Source organism: Heptranchias perlo, chromosome X (assembly GCF_035084215.1).
Source record: "Heptranchias perlo isolate sHepPer1 chromosome X, sHepPer1.hap1, whole genome shotgun sequence".
NCBI lineage: Eukaryota > Metazoa > Chordata > Chondrichthyes > Hexanchiformes > Hexanchidae > Heptranchias > Heptranchias perlo.
In genome coordinates this window covers 11,670,735-11,697,416 of record NC_090370.1, presented here as the reverse complement: position 1 = coordinate 11,697,416, position 26,682 = coordinate 11,670,735, and the positions used below count along the sequence as shown (strand labels likewise).

At 45.9% G+C, this 26,682-nt stretch overlaps 1 protein-coding gene across 4 annotated transcripts in view; it reads right to left on the bottom strand.

The window, feature by feature from the left end:
- Nucleotides 1-26,682, bottom strand: part of LOC137307273 (rho guanine nucleotide exchange factor 25-like) — a 279,817-nt gene that overhangs the window by 30,834 nt on the left and 222,301 nt on the right. For all 4 annotated transcript variants that reach the window (XM_067976714.1, XM_067976716.1, XM_067976715.1 and 1 more), the window contains 4 exons: nucleotides 15,026-15,165; nucleotides 6,960-7,026; nucleotides 6,055-6,158; nucleotides 293-362 (listed from right to left, as the gene is read on the bottom strand). In XM_067976714.1, coding sequence (XP_067832815.1) covers nucleotides 293-362; nucleotides 6,055-6,158; nucleotides 6,960-7,026; nucleotides 15,026-15,165 — 381 coding nt within the window. The remainder of the gene's footprint in view (nucleotides 1-292; nucleotides 363-6,054; nucleotides 6,159-6,959; nucleotides 7,027-15,025; nucleotides 15,166-26,682) is intronic.

Below are 26,682 nucleotides of genomic sequence, written 5' to 3'. Positions count from 1 at the left end.
TCTCAGAGGTCAGTGCTGCAGTTTATGAGGCGCAGAGTAATTAGGCCACCTCTGACACTAGTCATCGGCAGTCAAGAGTAATGACCATACAGTCAGTCAGGGCACAAGTGCAGATGAAGTTTCACAATTCTCGACCAAGTCTTAAATCGCAACGTACTTTTGAAAGCTTCAACCCTTTTGCGCAGCAGTTCAAAAAAACATATTGGAGGAAAACATGAAAGGAATGAGGGGGGCGGGGGGTCATTTCAGTTCATTCATTTCAAGAATGCAAGCAGACACACTGACGACTCACATGTTTTATGAAGAGCTCTGCTAGTCTCTCTGGCTCCTCGAAGCATTTCTCCAGCTCGCCTAAGAAATAGCTGTGAATGAAAGACAGACAATTTAAAATAATAACCTCTCCTACACACCATTTCCCCCAGGATTCCTTCTGGTGCAGTGTGTTAAAATGGTAAATTCTATCAAGTGAGGTGAGATTTAACATTAATCAGGGTTATGCTTCAAAAATAATAAATAAATGTACTGTTTTGTTAGTCACAATACCTTTGAGATGCGGCACTGTGCTACCTTAAGGCTGTACTGCTCAGTGTGAGTGTGCTGAACTAACACCAACAGTGCTACAGCCATTAGCCAAATGGCCTTCCACTTCATGTTAGTTCAGCTCCTTCCATTGCTTCCTGGGACTCACACCGAGTCAGACATTACCTGCGGCTGGAAGTGCATCAACTTGGTGAAGGAGACCCTTTGGTGCGGCCGAAACCTGCTGGTCTTCCAGCTGAAGGAGCTGTCCACGACCAAATATGGCCGACTGGCACACTCCAAGGTTCAGGAATACGTGCTGCGGGACGCACTGAAGCAAGGTGCGGCCTATGCAAAGGCTCTACGGGGATAGGCCACCGTGTAAGGCCATCCCACCTTGTATTGTACAGCATGTATTCGGAGATATTTACTGTATTTTGACTGGTAATGGGATCATAGTGTGTGCGATCGGCATTGTATTGGTCTGAATTGTATTGCTTGCAAATTTGTTTTTTTTTACACATTGAACTGTGTGATCTTTAAATTTTATGAAACAAAGTATATTTTGAAATTAAAAAAATTCAGTTCCTTCACAAAAAAAGGCTGAGAGAGTGACCTAAAATTATGAAGGGGTTCAATAGGGTAGACGTAGAGAAGATGTTTCCACTTGTGGGGGAGACCAGAACTAGAGGCCATAAATATAAGATAGTCACTAATAAATCCAGTAGGGAATTCAGGAGAAACTTCTTTACTCAGAGAGTGGCTAGAATGTAGAATTTTATACCACAAGGAGTAGTTGAGGTGAATTGCATGGATGCCTTTAAGGGGAAGCTAAATAAGTACATGAGAGAGAACGGAATAGAAGGATATGTTGATAGGGTGAGATGAAGTAGGGAGGGAGGAGGCTCGTGTGGAGCATAAACACCGGTATAAAGCTGTTGGGCCGAATGGCCTGTTTCTGTGCTGTACATTCTATGTAAAATCTATGTAATGTGGTCAATAAGTCCTTTGAGCTATTGGAGTATGGTTCCATGGACGACAGTCATACTCCAGTACTTCATCCAATCATACATGCCATTCTAGAAACCTGTTGAAAGATCACTTTGCAGCTTCAAGAAAGCTGACACAGCCCCATAAAAGCAGACAATCCAAAAACAGCCCTGCATACAAGCCTATGACGTGAAAACAAATAATCACACTGAAAGTGCAGTGGGACATGGGCTTGTAACTTAAGCGATGGCTACACCCAAAATTCTTTCCCTGGAGGAAAAGAAAACATAGGGCCCATTTTCCAAATGCGTGCTCCCAGCATGGAACCTCACCTGTAAGGGATCCCATATCGGGATCCGTGAGGAATAAGGCCGCAATTTCTTGATATGCGCTCCCAGGGGGTAAGGCTCTGCACTGGGAATGTGCGTTCGGAAAATTGGCCCTCACCAGTACATAAAAGTGTGAAAGGTATGTTGATGGCACACAATTTATTTTCGAGGAAAGTCTGGGAGTGTGCCCCCCAGGAAATTCTGATTTTTGACACTTTATTTGGAGCATTTTCCAATATGTTGCCCAGTGTAGAGTGAACATGGGCCTTTATTTTTTTTGACCTAAAAAGGAAGGGACTTTCACTGAATTTTATTGAAAACTGCTCTCTAATGTGCTATTTGGGAATTCATTCTTTCCCGTTATATTTTAAAAGCTCTGTCTCCTAGTAACAACAGACAATCAATTACTAGGAGATAAAAACTTTTAATTAATTTCCTTTTTTTTAAAAAAAAATGTCTAATAGCGGATAGGGGATTTGAATTCGGTTTTACTGCCCATGAGACCGTTCCAGTCAGGGCTGGAGCCTGTAAATTTAGTGCTGCATGTACTCCTTCTAACCCTGCCGCCAATCCCAGTTCCACCTGGAGGTGCATCTCCAGGAGGAGCGAGAAAGGCTATTGTTTTGAAACATTTCACATTTTTGCATCAAAAATGGTGCATTCTGATTGGTTTTAAACAATTTTAGACTCCATAATTGATCGATTTTTAACAAAGCGACATTTACATTTCCAACAGACTCGCCAAATCATAATTTCCTTCAGAGTTATCTCAACAGTCACCCTTCCACTTCAATTCCCCTGTCCTAGTTCTCAGAGGTACTCTACCACTCTGGACCAAGTTCTCAGAGACTGTGTATACCACCCAATTACACTCTCTCCTTCTTCTCCCCCTCCAGTTCAATCTGGCACCATCTTCTCCCTCTCCCCAGTTAATGGTGGCACTCTCCTTCCTCCCCCTACCCTAAAGTGCTGTTCTCAGCTTCTCCCCTCTTACTCTTCCCCCAACCCCACTCTGGAGCTCTTCTGTCCTGGTGCTGCTGCTGTGTGTGATTCTGGTCGCTGCATACCATGGACGGGAATTCCTGATCTCCAGGGTACTCCCGCTCACGGCCCATAGAGGAGGGAATCGCTCGCGGCAGGACTCGGGTAGGAAATGGTGCGCGAGTGGTGCTTGTGGGGAAAGGGGGGTGGAGTGCGGCCGGCCTGCGGATGGAAGTCAGTTCAGACTGGCCCCTTCCCCTCACCCCACCCCACCTGCAAACGTGGACCCGATCTCCAAAACGTTGACTCTACGGGGGCAATTTTAACATAACCCGCCCGTCGGGAAACTGATGGGATCGGGTGCAATGCTGGTTTTACACCTCGCCCGATTTTAATCTCCATTGAAGTCAACGGAGAGCGATATTGGGCGGGGTGTAAAACAGGCCTTCCACCTGATCCCCTGGGACTCCCACCTGGCGAGTTAGATTAAAATTACCCCCCTTTACATGTCAGACTCCAAACAGAAGATCAGGAATTCCCGGCTACAATGACACTCAATCGGCCAATGCACGATCTGTGAGCCTTGACAGCGAGTGTCGGAGGGGTGTGTGACTGAGGGAGACGCCACAACTGAGCCAACTCCTGTCCTCATCAGATGTCCACACACACACACACACCACACGTGCACAGACACACACGTGCACAGACACGTGCGCATACACAGACGCGCACACACAGGCACACACACACAGGCACACACACACAGGCACACACACACAGGCACACACACACAGGCACACACACGTTAACTTTCCAACAGGGGCCACTGGAGAGCGATCAGTCAGTCAGTTTTCCCTTCTTTAACCCAAGGGGAGGTGAGGCCAATTGTAGGGCATCTACTGCTGCTCTGGCTGAGATCCACTAACCCAACAAAGGCTATGGAGCAGTCACTGTTCTTCAAAAAAATCCAAACAGAGAAAAAAAGATGCAAATGTTAGCACAAGGGGTTCAAACAAAAAAATGGACCCAAACATTTATATGAGAAGACAGTGTCCCTTTAAAGAATCAACTATGAAAGAAAGAAGAAAGAACTTGCATTTCTATAGCGCCTTTCACAACCTCAGGACGTCCCAAAGCGCTTTACAACCAATTAAGTGCTTTTGAAGTGTAGTCACTGTTGTAATGTAGGAAATGCAGCAGCCAATTTGCGCACAGCAAGATCCCACAAACAGCAATGTAATAATGACCAGATCATCTGTTTTAGTGATGTTGTTTTGAGGGATAAATATTGGTCAGAACACCAGGGAGAACTCCCCTGCTCTTCTTTGAAATAGTGCTGTGGGATCTTTTACATCCACCTGAGAGGGCAGACAGGACCTCAGTTTAACTTCTCATCCGAAAGACAGCACCTCTGACAGTGCAGCACTCCCTCAGTATTGCACTGGGAGTGTCAGCCTAGATTATGTGCTCAAGTCTCTGGAATGGGACTTGAACCCACGACCTTCTGACTCAGTGGCGAGAGTGCTACCCACTGAGCCAAGGTTGACAAAATAAAGTAAAACAATCTCGAATTTGCCAACAGAAAATATAATTTAGAGAAGTAATCATAGTATCACAGTAGGTACAGCACAGGAGGAGGCCATTTGGCCCATCATGCCTGTGCCGGCTCTTTGAAAGAGCTATCCAATTAGTCCCACTCCCCTGCTCTTTCCCCATAGCCCTGTAAATTGTTCCCCTTCAAGTATTTATCCAATTCCCTTTTGAAAGTTACTATTGAATCTGCTTCCACCGCCCTTTCAGGCAGCGCATTCCAGATCATAACAACTCACTGCGTAAAAAAATGTTTCCTCATCTCCCCTCTGGTTCTTTTGCCACTCACCTTAAATCTGTGTCCTCTGGTTACCGACCCTTCTGCCACTGGAAACGGTTTCTCCCTATTTACTCCATCAAAACCCTTCATGATTTTGAACACCTCTATTAAATCTCCCCTTAACCTTCTCTGTTCTAATCAATCTTACAAGACTGAAGAGATATGTGAATTTTAATGGATGAGATTTAGTGACATGGAAAAAGAGCAATTTGCATTAAGAATACAATATCGGTACTGAGGGCAGAAATGGACATCAGGCTTGAGAGGTAATTTATGTCAATGTGGTGGCAACCAGGAAGACAGCGCTCAGTCAAGGTTGTACACAGCAGCACCTGATGCTCCAACTGAACACAGTAGCTGAAATTTCCCAAGACCAGGCCAGCACTGAGGTACCTCCTCCTGCTGTAGGCACGTATCGGAAAATTGCGCTGCCTGTAACTTTCCGATTACACGCTGGCAGCGCGACAGCTGACTTGCCATCAGTCTGGACTCTTTACCCCCTGCATCTGGGCTAGAAGTCTCTTCCCCTCCCCCCCCCCCCCGACACATATCCCCACCCCCCCAAACTGGGCAACTTGATTAGGGTAGGCCTCAACCAAACCTCATCTCCCCACTCCTTCATTTTCCAGTTATTTATTCCCATCTTCAGGCTCACTGTCCGAAGTACCATTCTCTGACAAGTCAGCCCACTTCCAGACCTCTGCGAATGCTTACGTCCATGGGAGCTGGGATCAATGTACCCCATAAAATCTGCAGCAAGGCCAGTTCACTCAACTCAAATGAAGAAACAGTGGTTTAGACACGTGCAACCTTTTAAAAAATGATTTCACCTTTTATTCCAACATCAAGCCTAGGTCAAGCATTACAAAATGAGACGCAGAGTGAAGCTCCCTCTACTCTGGTTCAGCAGTATGCCTCAGTTGCGGTTTCAGAACAGCACACTTTATGGCACCAGCGAGGCATCCTGGAGCTCCCTGAGCAAAATTACCAATTGAGGAGCATCTTTGTGTTATAGGTCCATGGACAGTGTAACATTGCCAATTAGTGCCCACTCGAACCTGGGTTTCGCACAGGGCCAGCCAGCGGACCGAGAAGTCTTTCATCCCGTTGGTCTGGGTTAGATTTGAATTCAGGTCCCAGAGGTTTAAAAGAAAGAGGCCACTGCTCCGCCCATTGTGTAACCTTTGGACAAACAATTCTACAAGCAATGCATTGCATCTCCTAATGGACGTAGTGACCAACCCTGCCACCACATGATCAAACAAAAACCATTATTAGATACTTGTAACCAAACAAATAGCTGGTACATTATACAATCCTGACTGTCACGCTGCCAGTGTTTTACTGCTCATGAAGAGTCCTTACTTTTTGTGCCATTCATAGATCTGGTGAATGTTCCCAAATACTATTTTATCTTTCCCCTTCAAGTCTTCAGGGACTCCTTTTTCATTCATTGTTGCAATGTAACCCTAGAAAAGAAAAGAGCATCTTTAGTGGGTTCCAGTTTTATGGCTGGAGTTTTATGGGTTGGGGCTTGAGTGATGGTGGTACAGGAATCAAGGTCAGTTATCAATCAGCATCTAGGGGACAGAAATGGATGCTGCCCCACATTGCCCCTGCTAGACAGCAACTCGCTTAATCGTATCAAAACACTGACTAAATTTAGAAGCTATTGCCTTAAGGATTATAGAAGTGTCAGATAGCAGGTAGACTGATGCCCAAATGTTAAAGGCAGAGAGTTACTGGATACTGGAGGTCAACTGACTAACCTGGAGGGCAGTAGTTTGCTGGAGTATAGTCCAAACTCTGTCTATGTAATTGCATCCTCAACCGTTTTAATATTCTGTGCCTGCAAGTGGGTGGCACTGCTACCACGCTGAACGGTTTTGGGGCAGTTCTGGGGCACATGAAGTTATTGGTTTGAGGCTTTCTTAATGCGGAGGAAAGTGATTGTAAATCAGGCCAAACTGTGAGAAGTGGATGTACAGGAATGGAGTGCTTAGTCCAGGCACCGCCTCACTCATTGACAGTGTTTTCACACAAAGGCTATTATAACAAAACTGGTAACCCCAACGTGCATATATGAAAATTAATAATAGCCAGTGAACAAATAAATTTAAGGCTACATTAACTTATTAGCGTTGGTGTGAAGTAAAACTGCTTCGTAACAATGCTACAGTTATACAGCCTAAAAGGCTCAAGAAATGGATTATGTTAAAATTATAAAGAAATATATATATATATATACATATATATATAGCGAGCTGTACCTCCACTATAAAACCCAGGTCGGCCACATATAATTTTTCTGTTTCTACAAGTTCTTGTAGGACATACCTGTATTGAAAGAACAGAAGTAATCAGTAGCTTAAAGGATTAAATGAGTTTAATGCTGCAGCCATCACCATTGCACGGATGAAGAAGTGAGGTGTGCTTTAATGGTAGGGTTGCCAACCCTCCAGGATTGTCCTGGAGTCTCCAAGAATTGAAGGTTAATCTCCAGGACACTGCTACGAGCAAAACCCGGGAGAAAAATCACTGGGGTATTAAAAAAAATTGTGTTTTTTCATTGTCTTTGAACACTTCTGTTTATCAGTTGTAAAATTATTGGATATGGGGAAAAAAGGCTGTTTGACTGACAGTCAGGAATCATCCAATTGGGTAATGAAGAGTCTGTTCACTTTCCAATTGACATGGGAAGGCGGGGCACCGAGAGGATGGGCGTGTTGGGCGACCAATGGCGGGAGTGTGGGGGGGCGGGGCAGTTGGAGGCAGAGGCAGGAGGTCATGTGATGAAACCTCCAGGAATACATTTGACCAGAGTTGGCAACCCCATTTAACAGTGAATCGTGACAGAGCGTGCGGGGGCTGCTACAGGTTTGGGGAAATAATTTGTGCTCCAGATTGGAATCAAAGAAGGAATAAGACTACAATCTCTGTTGTAGCTGCTCATGGTCTCAGCTCACAGTTGGGCAGTAATCCAGGCCTAAACCTGACCAGAACTGTCATGGCTTTTGGAGCACATGATGTATTTCTCCTAACAGGTAGCAGATTTAATAAAAATCTATCTGCATAACTCCGCCACCCATGGTATAATTGCACTGCGGGATGCATTACTGAGCCACACAGATTAGGAAGACCGTAGGTTCCATCTCTGGTCAGTGGTTAATTAGCTATCCTCAGCTGAGGTGGCAGAGGAGATGCTACAACTTGGATCATAGAATCTTACAGCAAAGAAGGAGGCCATTCGGCCCATCGTGCCTGTGCCGGCTCTTTGAAAGAGCTATCCAATTAGTCCCACTCCCCTGCTCTTTCCCCGTAGCCCTGCAAATTTTTCCTTTTCAAGTATTTATCCAATTCCCTTTTGAAAGTTATTATTGAATCTGCTTCCACTGCCCTTTCAGGCAGAGCATTCCAGATCATAACAACTTGCTACGTAAAAAAAATTCTCCTCACTGGTTCTTTTGCTGATTACCTTAAATCTGTGTCCTCTGGTTACCGACCCGCCTACCACTGGAAACAGTCTCTTTGCAATCTTGAAAGCTTCAATTCGCCCACCTCAAAGTTTTTTTTGAAGCGAAAAGCCCAACTTCCTTTTGTATTCCTCATAACTTAAAATTATTATTAAAATAACTGGGATCAATGTTCCTGGCCTACGCAGGAGAAAATAATCAGTCATGGTTCCTGCAACTGTCTTGTGACTTCTGCTGGCGATGTGTGTATGTGGATATTGGTTGAGGACAGGATTGAGTTTGGCTATGAAGCCTCACGGTGGAATAGTATACCAGCACTCGCTGCCCAGGCTCATGTGTGAGGGACAGGAGAGCTTGTAGCATCTCTGGAACGGGAGCCCAGCAAAAGTCAACACCCTGAGAGAATCAGCAAGAGTAGAAAAATGGAAAACAAAAAGGAAGGAGAAAAGGGAGAAATACTACCTACCTGTTGATACCTCCCCAGTAGAATATCCAGGGGGAGTTGCTGCTCCTTCCAGCTGACCCAGGATCTCCGGGAGAGCCCAGGATCTTGCCAATCCTGCCCTCCAAAAGTGATCTCTAGATGGATGGGGGGGCGGGGGGGAAGGGGGGAATGGTGTGGGTGAAGAAAGCAACCCCACCACCCCACACCCATCGGAAATTTCCTTCTGAGCCAAAAAGGAGTAGAAATCCCGAAGAAATGGGGTTCCACCCCAATTTCCTGTCCCTTCGCCATATCCCTGCCCGCCCAACAGCGGAATCTCAAGGGTTAATGTCGATGACACCATCGGAAACTAGCTTTGAATTGTTACTGAGCCCAATAACGCACCAGAGCTGAATGGACAACACACACAAGCCAATTCTGGCACTTTGTCACACAAAGGGGAGTGGAAATCTGGAATTCTCTCCTCTTAAAAGCTTTTGAGGCTGGGGGTCAATTGAAAATTTCAAAACTGAGATTGATAGTTTGGCCAAGTGTATTCAGGGATATGGAACCAAGGCGGGTAGATGGAGTTAAGATGCAGATCAGCCATGATCTAATTGAATGGTGGAACAGGCTCGAGGGGCTGAATGACCTCCTCCTGTTCCAATGTTCCTAATTGCTAGGTGCCCTGGGTTAATGCTTGTATCTGCTGAAGTAAATTGCTCCCTTGCATGGCTGTAATCCAGAGCCTGTCTGAGCCAGTTCCCTTTGTTGATATCAGCATTCAATATTCAAATAAGAAAATTAATAGACATGGACAGAAAAAAGAATAATTGTTAATGACAAATCTTTGTAACTGTTTGATTTTTTTTTTCAATGAGTACTGTTGTTGAGAATCCCAATTTCAAATCATTCATTACATGAATGTAAATGATAATTTTGGATTTTTCTACATGGGAAATATTTAACCTTAAGCCGTGAAATTACCGACCACATCACTGAGCATCATTTAAATAATGCTTCAATGAGTCTCTAAATTAAACACAATCAGGGAAGGTAAAACACTGTAGGTTCAACCAGAGGCCAATGCATCTCTGTCAAAGTAAATTAAGGATCCTGTGGAGGCACAGGATAGAACCAGTAGCGAAAGCAATCTAACAAAAGGTCTGCTGCTCATTATCCTGGGCCCACTAAAGAAAGACTTGCAGTGATATAACACCTTTCACAACCTCAGGACGTCCCAAAGCGCTTTACAGCCAATGAAGTACTTTTGAAGTGTAGTCACTGTTGTAATGTAGGAAATGTGGCAGCCAATTTGTGCACAGCAAGGTCCCACAAACAGCAATGTGATAATGACCAGATCATCTGTTTTCTTTTATGTGCTGATTGAGGGATAAATATTAGACAGGAATCCCCTGCTCTTCTTTGAAATAGTGCCATGGGATCTTTTACATCCACCTGAGAGGGCCTCAGTTTAATGTTTCATTCAAAAGATGGCACCTCCGACAGTGTAGCACTCCCTCAGTACTGGCACAGGGAATGTCAGCCGAGATTTTGTGTTCAAATCCCTGGAGTGGGACTTGAACTCATGATCTATCTAACTCAGAGGCGAGAGTGCTACCACTGAGCTACAGCTACAACCTCATTAACAAGGCTTTAACAAGCAAAAATCTGTTGTTATTTTTTAAATGAAGTTCCCTGAGCCCATTTTTGACCAGAGCAATCCCTAGACCATTGATAAACACAGGCGAACATATTTCCTTTAAGTTTTTCTATCGGTGTTGCACCCCTGTTTACACACGTCTCTGTTTGCTTGAAAATTAGGGATCGGGGGAAAATATGGCCTGAGGTTACTCCACCATCCATCATGTCTCATGCTGTCTGGTGGTACCACAAAGTTCTTTCTCACCTGCCGAGCTCACACTCTCCAGGATGAAGCTCACCTGGCAAGTCTGGGACCAGGCATTCTGCACAAATCATTGGAAGTAATGCAAAATAAAATGCATCCAATTATACTGCAGGGTGTTAAGTAACAGCCAATTGCAACATAAGGATTAGGTTATGAAATTAATGGTCAAAACTAGGGGCCATAAATATAAGACAGTCACGAATAAATCCAATAGGAATTCAGAAGAAACTTCTTTACCCAGAGAGTGGTGAGAATGTGGAACTCGCTACCACAAGGAGTAGTTGAGGTGAATAGTGTAGATGCATTTAATGGGAATCTAGATAAACACATGAGGGAGAAAGGAATTGAAGGATATGCTGATAGGGTGAGATGAAGTAGGGAGAGAGGAGGCTCACATGGAGCATAAGCACCTGTTGGGCCAAATGGCCTGTTTCTGTGCTGTAAATTCTATGTAATTTGCTGTCATACATAGGACAACATACACAAATCTTGCTATAGGAAAATACTGCATTGTAGCATCATATTCACCACTTGACTTCAAGCTTCTAGCTTTCCCTCCTTCTTTTCTCCCCTTCGTCTCCTGAGGGCGCTGACTGATGCTGGGATATGGTTCCACATTTTCCCCCTGGTACCTTGACCAATTGGCTGATTTTGTGTGACCTGAGACAGCGATTGTCAGTAGGCTACTCAGCTGTGGAGAAGGGGAGGCAAAATATCTTGGTGAGTCCATCCACACATGCAGGAATCACTGGATGGCAACCAGGAGTGGAGACTCTTACGGATTTTCCCTTTCGTAACCTAGGGCAATTTTTAAAAATTTTTATTCGTTCACGGGATGTGGGCGTCGCTGGTGAGGCCGGCATTTATTGCCCATCCCTAATTGCCCTCGAGAAGGTGATGGTGAGCCGCCTTCTTGAACCGCTGCAGTCCGTGTGGTGAAGGTTCTCCCACAGTGCTGTTAGGAAGGGAGTTCCAGGATTTTGACCCAGCGACGATGAAGGAACGGCGATATATTTCCAAGTCTGGATGGTGTGTGACTTGGAGGGGAACATGCAGGTGGTGTTGTTCCCATGTGCCTGCTGCTCTTGTCCTTCTAGGTGGTAGAGGTCGCGGGTTTGGGAGGTGCTGTCGAAGAAGCCTTGGCGAGTTGCTGCAGTGCATCCTGTGGATGGTACACACTGCAGCCACAGTGCGCCGGTGGTGAAGGGAGTGAACGTTTAGGGTGATGGATGGGGTGCCAATCAAGCGGGCTGCTTTATCTTGGATGGTGTCGAGCTTCTTGAGTGTTGTTGGAGCTGCACTCATCCAGGCAAGTGGAGAGTATTCCATCACACTCCTGACTTGTGCCTTGTAGATGGTGGAAAGGCTTTGGGGAGTCAGGAGGTGAGTCACTCGCCGCAGAACACCCAGCCTCTGACCTGCTCTCGTAGCCACCGTATTTATGTGACTGTTCCAGTTAAGTTTCTGGTCAATGGTGACCCCCAGGACATTGATGATGGGGGATTCGGCGATGGTAATGCCGTTGAATGTCAAGGGGAGGTGGTTAGACTTTCTCTTATTGGAGATGGTCATTGCCTGGCACTTATCTGGCGCGAATGTTACTTGCCACTTATGAGCCCAAGCCTGGATGTTGTCCAGGTCTTGCTGCATGCGGGCTCGGACTGCTTCATTATCTGAGGGGTTGCGAATGGAACTGAACACTGTGCAGTCATCAGCGAACATCCCCATTTCTGACCTTATGATGGAGGGAAGGTCATTGATGAAGCAGCTGAAGATGGTTGGGCCGAGGACACTGCCCTGAGGAACTCCTGCAGCAATGCCCTGGGGCTGAGATGATTGGCCTCCAACAACCACTACCATCTTCCTTTGTGCTAGGTATGACTCCAGCCACTGGAGAGTTTTCCCCCTGATTCCCATGGACTTCAATTTTACTCGGGCTCCTTGGTGCCACACTCGGTCAAATGCTGCCTTGATGTCAAGGGCAGTCACTCTCACCTCACCTCTGGAATTCAGCTCTTTTGTCCATGTTTGGACCAAGGCTGTAATGAGGTCTGGAGCCGAGTGGTCCTGGCGGAACCCAAACTGAGCATCGGTGAGCAGGTTATTGGTGAGTAAGTGTCGCTTGATAGAACTGTCGACGACACCTTCCATCACTTTGCTGATGATTGAGAGTAGACTGATGGGGCGGTAATTGGCCGGATTGGATTTGTCCTGCTTTTTGTGGACAGGACACACCTGGGCAATTTTCCACATTGTCGGGTAGATGCCAGTGTTGTAGCTGTACTGGAACAGCTTGGCTAGAGGCGCAGCTAGTTCTGGAGCACAAGTCTTCAGCACTACAGCTGGGATGTTGTCGGGGCCCATAGCCTTTGCTGTATCCAGTGCACTCAGCCGTTTCTTGATATCACGTGGAGTGAATCGAATTGGCCGAAGACTGGCTTCCGTGATGGTGGGGATATCGGGAGGAGGCTGAGATGGATCATCCACTTGGCACTTCTGGCTGAAGATGGTTGCAAACGCTTCAGCCTTGTCTTTTGCACTCACGTGCTGGACTCCGCCATCATTGAGAATGGGGATGTTTGCAGAGCCTCCTCCTCCCGTTAGTTGTTTAATTGTCCACCACCATTCACGACTGGATGTGGCAGGACTGCAGAGCTTTGATCTGATCCGTTGGTTGTGGAATCGCTTAGCTCTGTCTATAGCATGTTGCTTCCGCTGTTTAGCATGCATGTAGTCCTGAGTTGTAGCTTCACCAGGTTGGTACCTCATTTTTAGGTACGCCTGATGCTGCTCCTGGCATGCTCTTCTACACTCCTCATTGAACCAGGGTTGATCCCCTGGCTTGTTGGTAATGGTAGAGTGAGGAATATGCCGGGCCATGAGGTTACAGATTGTGGTGGAATACAATTCTGCTGCTGCTGATGGCCCACAGCGCCTCATGGATGCCCAATTTTGAGCTGCTAGATCCGTTCTGAATCTATCCCATTTAGCACGGTGGTAGTGCCACACAACATGTTGGATGGTGTCCTCAGTGCGAAGACGGGACTTCATCTCCACGAGGACTGTGCGGTGGTCACTCCTACCAATACTGTCATGGACAGATGCATTTGCGACAGGGAGATTGGTGAGGACAAGATCAAGTAAGTTTTTCCCTCGTGTTGGTTCGCTCACCACCTGCCGCAGGCCCAGTCTAGCAGCTATGTCCTTCAGGACTCGGCCAGCTCGGTCAGTAGTGGTGCTACCGAGCCACTCTTGGTGATGGACATTGAAGTCCCCCACCCAGAGTACATTTTGTGCCCTTGCTACCCTCAGTGCTTCCTCCAAGTGGTGCTCAACATGGAGGAGGACTGATTCATCAGCTGAGGGAGGACGGTAGGTGGTAATCAGCAGGAGGTTTCCTTGCCCATGTTTGACCTGATGCCATGAGATTTCATGGGGTCCAGAGTCAATGTTGAGGACTCCCAGGGCCACTCCCTCCTGACTGTATATTACTGTACCGCCACCTCTGGTGGGTCTGTCCTGCCGGTGGGACAAGACATACCCAGGGATGGTGATGGAAGAGTCTGGGACGTTGGCTGAAAGATATGATTCTGTAAGTACGGCTATGTCAGGCTGTTGCTTGACTAGTCTGTGGGACAGCTCTCCCAATTTTGGCACAAGTCCCCAGATGTTAGTAAGGAGGACCTTGCAGGGTCGACTGGGCTTGGTGTTTTGCCGTTGTCGTGTCCGGTGCCTAGTGGTCCGATGCCGGGTGGTCCGTCCGGTTTTATTCTTATTATGACTTTTCGTAGCGAGATTTTACAACTGAGTGGCTTGCTAGGCCATTTCAGAGGGCAATTAAGAATCAACCACATTGCTGTGGGTCTGGAGTCACATTTAGGCCAGACCGGGTAAGGACGGCAGGTTTCCTTCCCTAAAGGAAATGTGCGTGGGTCAGATAACTCAGCACAGATCAGGGAGTGAAACGGGGACTTTCCTGGTGTGTATGGCTCAGTACTGCACAGGGCTGTGTACTTAGAAACTGAGCTGGAGGGAGTTGTATTAGACTTTAGCTTGAAGATCCACATCACGACCAACACAACCTCCTTAGTACTCTTGGTACAGGAGCCACTTATACTTTGGGCAGGTGGGGTGAACACTTAAGTAACCAGTGCTCAATATTTGGCCATGAACAAGCCAATATGAGACACAGGATTGCGCATCATTGCTCAATGTGTGATTGGCTTCTCTGATTGTCTTTGAATGTAACTGGTATGAGGTGTGTTCAGACCTTGTATGAATTCAAAAGGGGTCATTTTAACCTAACCCGCCCAGCAGGAAGCTGATGGGATGGGGTCGACGGCCCGTTTTACTCTCCAATGAAGTCAACGGAAATTAAAATCGGGCGAGGTGTAAAACAGGCGGCCGACCCCATCCCGTCAGTTTCCTGCCAGGCGGGTTTGGTTCAAATGACTCCCCAAAGGGTTCAACGCAGAATTAACTGAAATGAAATAAATACAGATAAACCATTTGGCGGGAGTAATCACTTACATACTCTTTTCTAAGGCACTCCTCTTTTCTTCCTCAATGTCTATTGATGTTATTGATTGCCGTGGAAATCCGTTTGGAGGGTAGGCCAATGAATCCACGGCGCCATCCTGATCAGGGAGGTGGGAGATAGGAGATTGCACCTAGGAGACACAAATCCATTATTGTGTTACTTACATTCCTGCTCCCTCCTCAAACAGGGACACATGGGATTGCATGGAATTATCCAACCAAGAAAACTTTGGATAGTGACTGAACAGATCTAACATCCCACTTACCATCCAACCTTTTCTTACTGGAAACATTTCAGCCCTGGTTAGAAGCTGCATGTGTTCAAACATTGGCCAAGGCCTTGCTCCTTTGCAGGCCTGCAACTCTCCTGTATGCAGTCAGGTTTGCCAACTCTGGTTGGATGTATTCCTGGAGGTTTCATCACATGACCTCCCACTTCCAACTGCCCCACCCCAGTCAAACAGCCTTTTCTTGCCATCTCCAATATTTTTATAACTAATAAACGAAAGTATTCAAAGAAAACACAAAAAAACCCACAATTCTTTTAACATCCCTGTGAATTTTCTCCTGGTTTGCTAACGGCAGTGTCTGGGAGATTCATCTTTAATTCCTGGAGACTCCAGGACAGTCCTGGAGGGTTGACGACCCCTAGATGCAGCAAGAGAGTCATGTGTGAGACTGCAATCTCCTGCCTCAGGTCACACATGCTGATAGTTCCTGGTATTTTCCTTGCTGAAGGAAGCAAGCGGTTGTTATGCAGGAGGGACGATCCCAGCATCTGCACTGATAGATGGCAGATTCTTTGCATGCTGGGAGTGCATATTGGGAAATGACCCCCTCCCCCAGCCTGTGATTTGCCATCCGTTCATTTTACTGAGGGGAAATCACGGGCTGGAAGTGCGTCATTTCCTGATACGTGCAACTGCGAGCTTCTAGGCAGAAAATCTTCCACTGGCTAACTGCAGTGCACTGGCACGGGCATGGTAGGCCCAAAAGGACTCCTTCTGTGCTGTGAATTCTATGACTCCATGACTCTTGTCAAAGCCCTTTATTAAAGGTAGGGACCCTCTAGGTTTAATAGGGGGATTCCACTACCACTATGCCCACTGGGATAGCCTTGCCTCCATAGCTACAAGAAAAAATGCTCAGAAATTCTACAGTCGGGGGTGGGGGGGAGGGGAGGGGAGGGGAGGGGAGGGGAGGGGGGGCTATGAAGAGAAAGGGAAAGACAGGGAAGAGAGGGAGAAGGAAAATATGCTGTCACCTGGCTGTTGGCTATGAGCCTTTTGACTGGTGAAGCTTGCAACTTGTACCAATGTTAATGTTTTTCGAGCTCATCCATGCCTTTGTTGCCTCCAGACTCGACTATTCCAATGGCCTCCTGACCGGCCTCCCATCTTCCACCCTCCGTAAACTTAAGCTCATCCAAAACTCTGCTGCCTGTATGCTAACTTGTGTCAAGTCCTGTTCACCCCTGTGCTCGCTGACCTACATTGGCTCCTGGTCCAGCCTCGCCCCTCCCTATCTCTGTAACCTCCTCCAGCCCTACAACTCTCCAAGATCTCTGCACTCCTCAAATTCTCTTGCGCATCCCTGATTTTCATCGCTCCACCATTGGCGGCCGTGCCTTCAGCTGTCTAGGCCCAAAGCTCTGGAATTCCCTCCTTAAACCTTTCCACCTCTCTCCCCCTCTCTCCTCCTTTAAGACGCTCCTTAAAACCTACCTCTTTGACCAAGCTTTTGGCCCAAGCTGTCCTAATATTTCCTTATGTGGCTCGGTGTCAAATTTAGTTTGATAATCGCTCCTGTGAAGCGCCTTGGGACATTTTACTGCGTTAAAGGCGCTATATAAATGCAAGTTGTTGTTGTTATCAGGAGGGAGGCGGTGTTTCAGGCAAAGGGCTCGTGACTGAAAATCTCACACACAGGGTTTGTCCGGTGTTCGTAACTCTTCACATGTCAGGATTGTACGTCTCTTTTGATTAATTTAAACTAGAATAATGCGATGAAAAAGGGAGATAAATAAACTTGGTCATTGTCGTGTTAAATTCCCATACTGTAGTGTATACTGAGCCCCATACACTCATACCCATACACTGACTACACACCCACTCACAGACTCCCCCCACACACACCCACACGTACTGAGCCCCACTATCTCACCCCCACACACTCCCCCCTCTCCCACACACACACATACACTCACAGATCCCGCCAAAAACCTACTTCTGATTGGTTGCTACCTTTTTTGGGCTGTGATTGGCTTAAAAGCACTGAGAAACCACAAAATAGGAGCAGGAAAAAGCCATTCAGCCCATCTAGTTTATCCTCCCATTCGAGTCCACACACGGGACCCACTTTGACCACATTCACTTTCCTCATGCCTTGGCACCAAGCCTCTAGCCCTCTACTCAGAGGAATGTTTGTACTATTATGGTTATGCTCTGAGAAGATTCGGCATGTTTTCAACTCCTGGGATTAAGCGCACGATCGATCATTATGTTTGGCACCACCTCATACAACAAACCGATCTCTGGTTCTAACCTATTCCTTGAAAACACAGCAGTGTACTTCATGGTCCATTTAATTTCCTGTTTTCCAATAAGTTGAAGTGCTCTACTTATAAGGGACTCCCCATGTAGACATCAGACCGAACACTTTGGCTCAGTGTCCATTTTTGTCTGATCACGCTCCTGTAAAGCGCCTTGGCACGTTATCCGACATTAAAGGCGCTCTATGAAGGCAAGTTGTCGCTGCTTCATTTATCCATTGAGCCATAAATGGACAGTGTGAGGAGAATGCTGCTCTGGACTCGACAGCACCTTAAGCAGCTGGTGAATCAGCTGCTCGTCCTGCCCTCCTGCTCGAAGGGCTCGAGCTCTCGATGCTGTACCAATGCTTCTTTTTTTTGATTCACCCGCGGTCCAAAAATTGGCATTCTGTGCACGATGCCGCTGGGAGTGCTGGAATTGTGCAATGAATGAACAGAAGATAAAAAACACCGATACAGTATTCAGAGTGTTAGCGTTCTGAGAGGCTGAGTGGCTGATTAAAGTGCTGCAGCAGTACAGTATACAATGCCTATACTGATTAGTCAGTCAAGGCAATCGTTTGAACACCAGCTGAATTACATAGGAGCATAGAAACAGGAGGAGGCCATTCAGCCCCTCGAGCCTGTTCCGCCATTCAATTAGATCATGGCTGATCTGTATCTTAACTCCATCTACCCGCCTTGGTTCCATATCCCCTAATACCCTTGCCTAACAAAAATCCATCGATCTCAGTTTTGAAATTTTCAATTGACCCCCAGCCTCAACAGCTTTTTGAGGGAGAGAGTTCCAGATTTCCACTCCCCTTTGTGTGAAGAAATGCTTCCTGACATCGAGAGCTCGAGCCATCCGAGCAGGAGGACATTGATTGCTTTAGCAATATTCCACGATAAATATAAACTGTATGGTTCTTGGAACTTCCCCTTATATAGAATTCGAATGTGTCAAATCACTTTCTACAGTCAAAAACATTAGTGTAGCGCCTTTAATGGAGATAAATGTCCCAGCTTCACAGAGGTATGAAGAAAAAAAAACAGATGTTGGAACATGGATGAGGGATTCAACAGCAGATGGGCTGAGGCAGGGCCAGAGACGGACGATGTAACAATGGTGGAAGTAGGTGGTCTTTATGATGGGTGGGGGGGGCGGAAACTCAGTTAGGGGGTCATTATGTTGACTCCTTGGCTCAGACTTGACAGTTTAGTGTATAATAATCATGGCCCGAACCCAGCCTCTCCCTCAATCCAGTGCTCAACACACTGAAGATTGTCCAACCATTCCTCCAATTCACCCAAAGACTCTGCAAGAGATAATTGTTCCCAAATTAGCATTTATACAAGATAGTTTTCATTGAAAAGTGCTGTGTGTTGGTATAATAGGTGATGAATAATTCAACGTGCATGAGGTACAAATTTGGCAAATCAGCCATTTTATCTGCAGCCTACAGAAAGCCTGCTCCAAGCAGAGTCCCGATCCAAAGCTGAAAGTTTCTTGGCAAGCAAATTGAATCCAGTCCAAGGGCCTAGTTTGCAGTTTTTATCACAAGTTCTGTTGCTCTGCCAAAGGTAAAGAGGCAAGAAACGCTGTCAGTGATAGATTTTCTTCGATATTCCTTTTCTGCACCTTTAAAAACCGCCAACTGGAGTCGTTCAAGGCTCGGGGTCACGGGTAGCTGCGGAGGTTTTCTCTGGGATTGACGTGGTTAGGAATCCAGATGGCAGAAGCAAACAAAAGGGATAAGTGTTCCGAATGCGGGCTCCGGGGAGCACATATTGGGAAGCAGTGCACCTGCCTACTGCGATTTTCTGCCCATTTTGGGGCACCATCTTATAAAAGATGGTTTTCATGAAAAAGTGCTGTGTGTTGCTATAACGAGCGCCGAATAGTTGAACGCAGTGAGGTGCAAACATTGCCATTTCAGCAGAAATTCGCATGGCAGGGGGGAGGTGGGCACGGGTGCAAATTGCTCACCAATAGGTGGGGCTCTTGTGCGGGGACCACCTGTTCAGAAAAGTTATTCTCCAGTGTTCCATGAAGTGTGATTTATTCTCCGAAGCTGTGCGTAACAAGGTGTGAGGCACGTTAGCAGTGGGAAATGGATCACTTCTGTTTTAGGCACTCTGGCCTACTTGACGTTGTGCTGCCCCCCCCACCCTGTAAAACAGGTGCCTAAGCATCCAATATGGTGGACAGCGTGCACACGCGGCATTCTGCACTGGAAGTATGCCGCATGCCATATTGGTAAAGGCTGATGTATAGGCGGCCAGGGCCCCCGCCTGAAACAGGCATTAGGCCCTTTGAAAATGCAAATTGGAGGCCTAATGCCTGATTAAGGCCCCCTTCCTGAAATTGGGCTGCCTTGAGCGCAGCCTTTGCCGGGATGGTTGCTTTCAGGGTAACCAGGTCTACATGCGGCCTAACCGGCAGTCCTTAAAGGGACCGCTGGAGGCCGCCACCAAAAAGGTAAGTTGAACGTTTTTTACTTACCTGAATGTGCTCACCGGGAGGAGCTCTCTCCCTGCCTAATCTTTAGGCCTTGCGGCCTTCTGGTTGCTCTAAAGCAGCAGTGAGAAGGTCCCGATACTGGTGTCTAGGAGCACATTGCAGGACTCTCACTCATCCCTTTTGTCATTTAATCACTCCTGCCCTCCATCCTATCACAGACCTTCCCCTTTGATCTTTCCCCACCACTCCCTTTCCCTGGCTCTGCACTTGCTTAAAAACTGTTAAATCTCTAACTTCTTCCAGTTCCAATGAAAGGTCTTCGACCTGAAACGTTAACTCTGTTTCTCTCTCCACAGATGCTGCCTGACTGCTGAGAGTTTCCAGCATTTTCTGTTTTTATTATACTAATGCATTAAGGGTTCTTCTATAATGCAACTAAAATGGCTGCCTTAGACCAGCACATCTTTGGTTAAGCCTATGATTGCCAAGAACTACTAGCTCAAAAAAGCAAAACAAACAAATTCCCACACTGGCATTGTGTTTGCAGACAGAACCAAGCTTTGATTTGAACTCTGAATACATCCTCTCATCAATCATTTAAGACTTTTCAAATGGAGGCATTTTGCCTCATTAGACTCTTTCATTATTAATGTCTTCTTAATGGGCCGAGAGTTTATAGCTCCTCTCCAGAGGAGGCAGTCTGCGGCTTCCATAGGTTTGAGTCTTAGTTTCTCAGACAGGTATGCTATAGCACTTTGTTGGGAAGTAGTTTTTTTTTTAAAAACAGGAATCTACGGGCGCCTGGCTTACACCAGCACAGGTATGACACAGAGTATGGGACCCAGATTTGTCACTCAACCTCAGGTAATAATGAACCACATAAATACAGCAGAGCCTTATAGCAACGTCATAAGAGTTTTAGGTGTCAGCCTTGGCTCAGTGGTACCACTCTTGCCTCTGAGTCAGAACCACTCCAGAGACTTGAGCACATAATCTAGGCTGACACTCCCATTGCAGTTCTGCGGGAGCGCTGCATTGTCAGAGGTGCCGTCTTTCAGAGAAGACGTGAAACCAAGGCCCCATCTGCCTTCTCAGATGGACATAAAGAGATCCCATGGCACTATTTGAAGAAGAGCAGCGGAGTTCTCCCCGGTGTCCTGGGCCAATATTTATCCCTCAAGCAACATCACTAAAACAGATCATCTGGTCATTTATCTCATTGCTGTTTGTGGGATCTTGCTGTGCGAAAATTGGCTGCTTCGTTTCCTACATTACAACTGTGACTACACTTCAAAAAGTACTTCATTGGCTGTATAAATGCAAGTTCTCTCTTTCTTATTAATTTTAGAAATTATATAAAAATACATAAACTAAGAAAAAGCCATTCAGCAACCACAAAACCTTCACTTCTGTAGCTAAACGTCCCCAGATGTTTTCTGGTGTGGGGGGAGGGCAGGAAGATGGGACACCGAGAAGGAATTGGGAGAAGGTTGGCTGAGTGACTGAAGGCTTGGTCGGAGAGGTAGGTTTTGAGGAGACTTTTGAAGGTGGGGAAGAGATTTAGAAAGCAGGAGGGTTTTAGGGAGGGCATTCTAGAGTGCACAGTCATGATGGTTGAAGGCTCTGTCACTGATGGTGGAGAGGAGGGAGGGGGAGAATCCATCGCAGCCCAGACTCACAAGAGCAGAGGATGTGAGCTGGAACATAGGACTGGAAGAGGTCGCAGAGTTAGGGTAGGGGGGAGACCATGGAGGGATTTGTAAATGAGAATGATGGTTTTGAAATCAATGTCATGGGGGATGAGGATCAAGTCGATGTCAGCCAAATCTGGGATGAAGGAAGCCTTTTCTTTGTCCTTACCCAAAATGGCGGGCGGGGCTCTTCCGGTCGGAAGTGTGCGCACGCTTCCTGCCCACCATTTTGGAGCCTTAGGAGGCCACATAGCACCTGAAAAACGGGCGCTATGTGGCCCAATTTAACCCCCGTGATCTTGTAGAGGTATACGTGATTATTAAGGGTATAGCAAAAGTTAACCAGGAATATTACTTTAAATTAAACTGCAGGAATAGAACAAGGGGACACAGGCTCAGAGAAACGTAATTTTAGGACATATCAGGAAATTCGTCTTCACACAAAGAGTGATCAACATGTGGAATGAACTTCCGGATAGAACAGTGGAGGCAAAACCCCTGGAATTATTTAAGAAACAATTGGATAGTACAGTGAGAGGACAGTAGTGTCTCCTTGGATGGATGAACTAAATGGACCAAATGGTCTTTCTCATCCATAATTGTCTTGTGATCTTGTCCCAAGGACCACACAAACCATTGTGCTCCCTGAAGCATTGAATTATTTCAGTCCTTGAATCTCATTCCTAACCAGATATTTGTTCAGTTTCGAACGAGTTAATTGACACACATCCCTGATTTTGCAGGGAGACTTTTCCACATACCCGTTACTCTGTGTTGTGCGTACAATCACCTCAGGGATGGAGTTTCTCTTGTGTGGTCACCTAACCACCAAACAAGATATCACTTACACAGGCTGTAATCACCAGATGGATTAATCTGCACTGTAACTACAAGTAAAGCATCAGGCTGTAAACATGACTGACATCATGTATAAAAGGAGAAAACTACCAGTTACATATCACAGACACAACTTGTAATTAGTGGTCATTCATTGTTTACTCAGCCCCGACAAACACTCTCACCACATAGTTGTAAGAATCTGGTACTGGACTGATGAGCGTACGTGGTAACGAGGGGAATTGTTGAACTGGACCCCTGTTTGGGCTGGTATGTACCTGACCTGTGTTAACGTTCACATAAAGGACAGTGGCAGTGACCCTGTACCAGATATTGGGAGTTGGAGAGCAATGATACTGGACTGGGCACTGGAGGTAGTGTCTTTGCTGACCTTACTTTCTGGTTAGAAACAGAAATTTTATCTTGTTCGAGTGCACAAAATGGTGACACGTGGTTCCTTGGAGCTGAATGGCAGGGAAGAAACACACGAAAAAAATCCGTAGTGTACTGCCACAGGACTTCGCTAAGAGCTAGTAATACAAAATACTAGTGCTACAAAAGTACTTCATTGGCTATAAAATGCTTTAGGGTATCTTGAGGTCATGAAAGGCACTATAGTAATGCAAGTTCTTTCTTTCTTTTCTTTCATACCTAGCAGAGGATAAAGTTACAGGTTACAGTTCATAAGAGACTCTGGCCTAAGCTTTCCCCCCCACAACTGCCCCCCCCTCCCGACTGGGGTGCATCTTTTGGGGGTGGGACTTCTGGTTGCCATGGAGATGCTAGTTGTATTTCTGACCTTGGGGTCATTATCATAACGGTCTACTTATGAAAACAGCCATTTACACAAGTAACGGTGATGCGAGTAAGCCTGAACTGTATAACACACTGCATGACTGTTCATAATTTAGAGTTACGACTCGTAGAAGCCTTGAATACAGTACCCCTCTTCAAAATTTCCTGCTGCTGCTTCTCAGCACTATCCCAATTATAATGATGCTGGTCTGAGGGGATTTATTGATCTCAGCCGGGGTAGCAGTAAGGGTGCTACAGTTGTCTAGCTGCCCACTCAGTGTCTAGGCTCATAAATGAAGAGTGCCACTTGACTGAGATATGAGAGGTGTTGGAGGCCCAGTGACTGTACAATGGTATCTCAGCAACAGTCAGTGGCTTCAGGAGAAGAAGGGTGAAAATTGGAGGGAGAAAAGAAATGCAATTAGTAAAAGATCAATGAAACAATTAAGGCCCAAGCAGCTTTGCTGTGCAAATAGCTAAGAATGCTCCAAGAGGACAGAGTCTAGAGCTGTTATTGCTTTTTCCATTTTCAGTTTTCATTTTTTTAAAGACTTCTGACAGTGAAAACAGGAAACAAACGCAGGGAAAACTAGGGATGTGCATCATCATTTTGCCTCCAATTCCGATCTTGATTTGGTTCAAGTGATTGAGATTTGGAGACTTGGACTGGGAGGTGCCTCAGCATTTGCTCTTTTCTCATCCCCAGTTTTTTGGACAAAATCCACATCGCAGCAATTGGTGCCTAACTAAATGACAACAACAACAACTTGCATTTATATAGCGCCTTCAATGTAGTAAAATGTCCCAAGACCCTTCACAGGAGCGATTATCAAACAAAATTTGACACTGAGCCACATAAGGAGATATTAGGACAGGTGACCAAAAGCTTGATCAAAGAGGTAGGTTTTAAGGGAGTGTCTTAAAGGAGGAGAGAGAGGTAGAGAGGCGGAGAGGTTTAGGGAGGGAATTCCAGAGCTTAGGGCCTAGGCAGCTGAAGGCACGGCCGCCAATGGTGGAGCGATTAAAATCGGGGATGTGCAAGAGGCCAGAATTGGAGGAGTGCAGAGATCTGGGAGGGTTGTAGGGCTGGAGGAGGTTACAGAGATAGGGAGGGGCAAGGCCATGGAGGGATTTAAATTCAAGGATGAGAATTTTAAAATCGAGGCCTGGCCGGACTAACTAACTAGGAATCGGGATCAGAGCAGTCCAGACTAAGGCAAATTTATTCCACCTGATTTGGATTTCCAATTTGTTTCAGAGTTCAGAAACTTTAAATAACTTTGGGCGATAGTGTAACACAGGACTATATTGGATTCAGCCGTCTGTCTTTGGAAACGAAAATGGGGAGAGATGTATAACGGACGGCTGAATCAATATTGCCCATTTTACACTATCGTTCAAAGTCAAAATTATCCCCTTTATTACATAGATTGTACAGCACAGAAACAGGCCATTCGGCCCAACTGGTCGATGCCGGTGTTTATGCTCCACACGAGCCTCCTCCCACCACTCTTCATCTCACCCTATCAGCATTTTCTTCTATTCCTTTCTCCCTCACGTGTTTATTTAGCTTCCCCTTAAATGCTTTATGTTTCTGAATTAAAATCGCTGGAACTTTAGTGACTGTGGGAAAGGATCTTCCTGGAGCTGAGGGTATTGGAGTGCAACAAATAGAGAAAAATCAGGCAGGAAGGAGTGGAGCCAGTAACCGAACCTGCCTGATTTCCTGTCCATTTATATTAATTATCGGGTGTGCAATCCTCCCTTTATGATTTACCTCTCTGCATTGCATTCAAATCTGGAATTCAGACAAAATAAACCTCACATCCAGTTAATCTGTCTCTCAAGATAAAAGAACTCCCAATGCTCTGCATATTTTGCTCCGTCCTATGTGCTCCTATATTTAAAAACAAAATCAAACCTTTCCTCCAAAACATCACATGGGGTTAAATTTAAGTTGTTATTTTGAAAGGACCCAGCTTTAAGCTTTCTTTTGTCTAATGTGTAAGAGGACAGATTCCTCCAAGTAGGTGAACCTAGAGATTCTTGTCTGTGACTAATTGCACAAAAATAATCTACTGAGAGCCAGACTCAGTGATGCCAAGAGCAGAATCACTTCCCAGAAGTACATGGGTTATATTGAGACCCTGCCCTTTAAGCCCCGAGAGAGCTAAATTAATTAGAGTGGTTATTAACACAACTGTGCTTCATGCAATCTCACTAACTTTTCCAAGAAGATAGAATAAAAGGGCCCTGTCAAGCTTATTATTTAGAACAGGAAATTAATAGACTTTTTTGCAATGTTTTTCCATCCCTTTGTTGGTATCGACAGTCTGTGCTCAAAAAAGTTTGTTTCTCAGAATAGGATAGATTATTAACTCCTGCTAATCCTCCCGGTGAATTGGACAAGTGCCAGCATCACAGTAGCTGTGTCAATCAGTCTGCTAATGCAAGTGTGGCAATCGAGAATACTAGCGAAAGTTCACCACGAGTTTCCAAAATAAAAAGCGAAGACAAGGCCCTGCCAAAAAACAGCTGGCAACTCAAAAACCAGCAGGACAAGAAGAAATATTGGCAATGCTTAATGGACACCATCAATGGCCAACTGGGAAAGAATATACTATGACGGATAGACCTACATCCTAAAAGAGCCTGAAATGGAATCGCTCCCTCTCTGCATGAGGATTACTCCCCCTGAAGGCCTCATATCTTTGAGTCTGGAGAAAGTAATTTTTTTTTAATGTTATCACAAGAATGAGCAGCTCTTTCCATCCCTGCATAATTCTGCAGAACCTAGACCTTGTGTGAGACTGAGTGGTAACTTAAACGCAAGAGCGTACTTCTGCCTCCTCGCTCCTGTTACTAAGGACCTGATGGATAACCTCCCAATCCTGCCTTCCTGCCGATCTGATGGGTTATCAGATCCTTTCAACCTTTTTTTGCTATTTGGGTTCTGTCTGCAAAAATGGCGGTGCCCTTCGTGAAGCCTGGACAAGTGGGCACGTTGGGGTGAAACGCTGACTGGCAGGGTGAAAACATGGATGGTTGGGATGTCTGCAAAAACTGTTCAAGTCAACATTCCAGCATGTTCAGGCGATGTTAAGCTAATTCATTTACACAGCTGTGCCCCTCATGCTTTAAACAGCTATTAGTCCCTTTCTTCAACATTAATATATATAAAATATTTATATTAATATGGGATATTAAAAAGAATCACAATTCTTTTTGATGCATCTTTGAAGGGGCCCTAATGGTGAGAAGATGGAGGTCTCCTGGGCCTAGATCGTGGGAATAGCCAAGCCATGAGGTGAAAATAGGTATTCCACGGGTT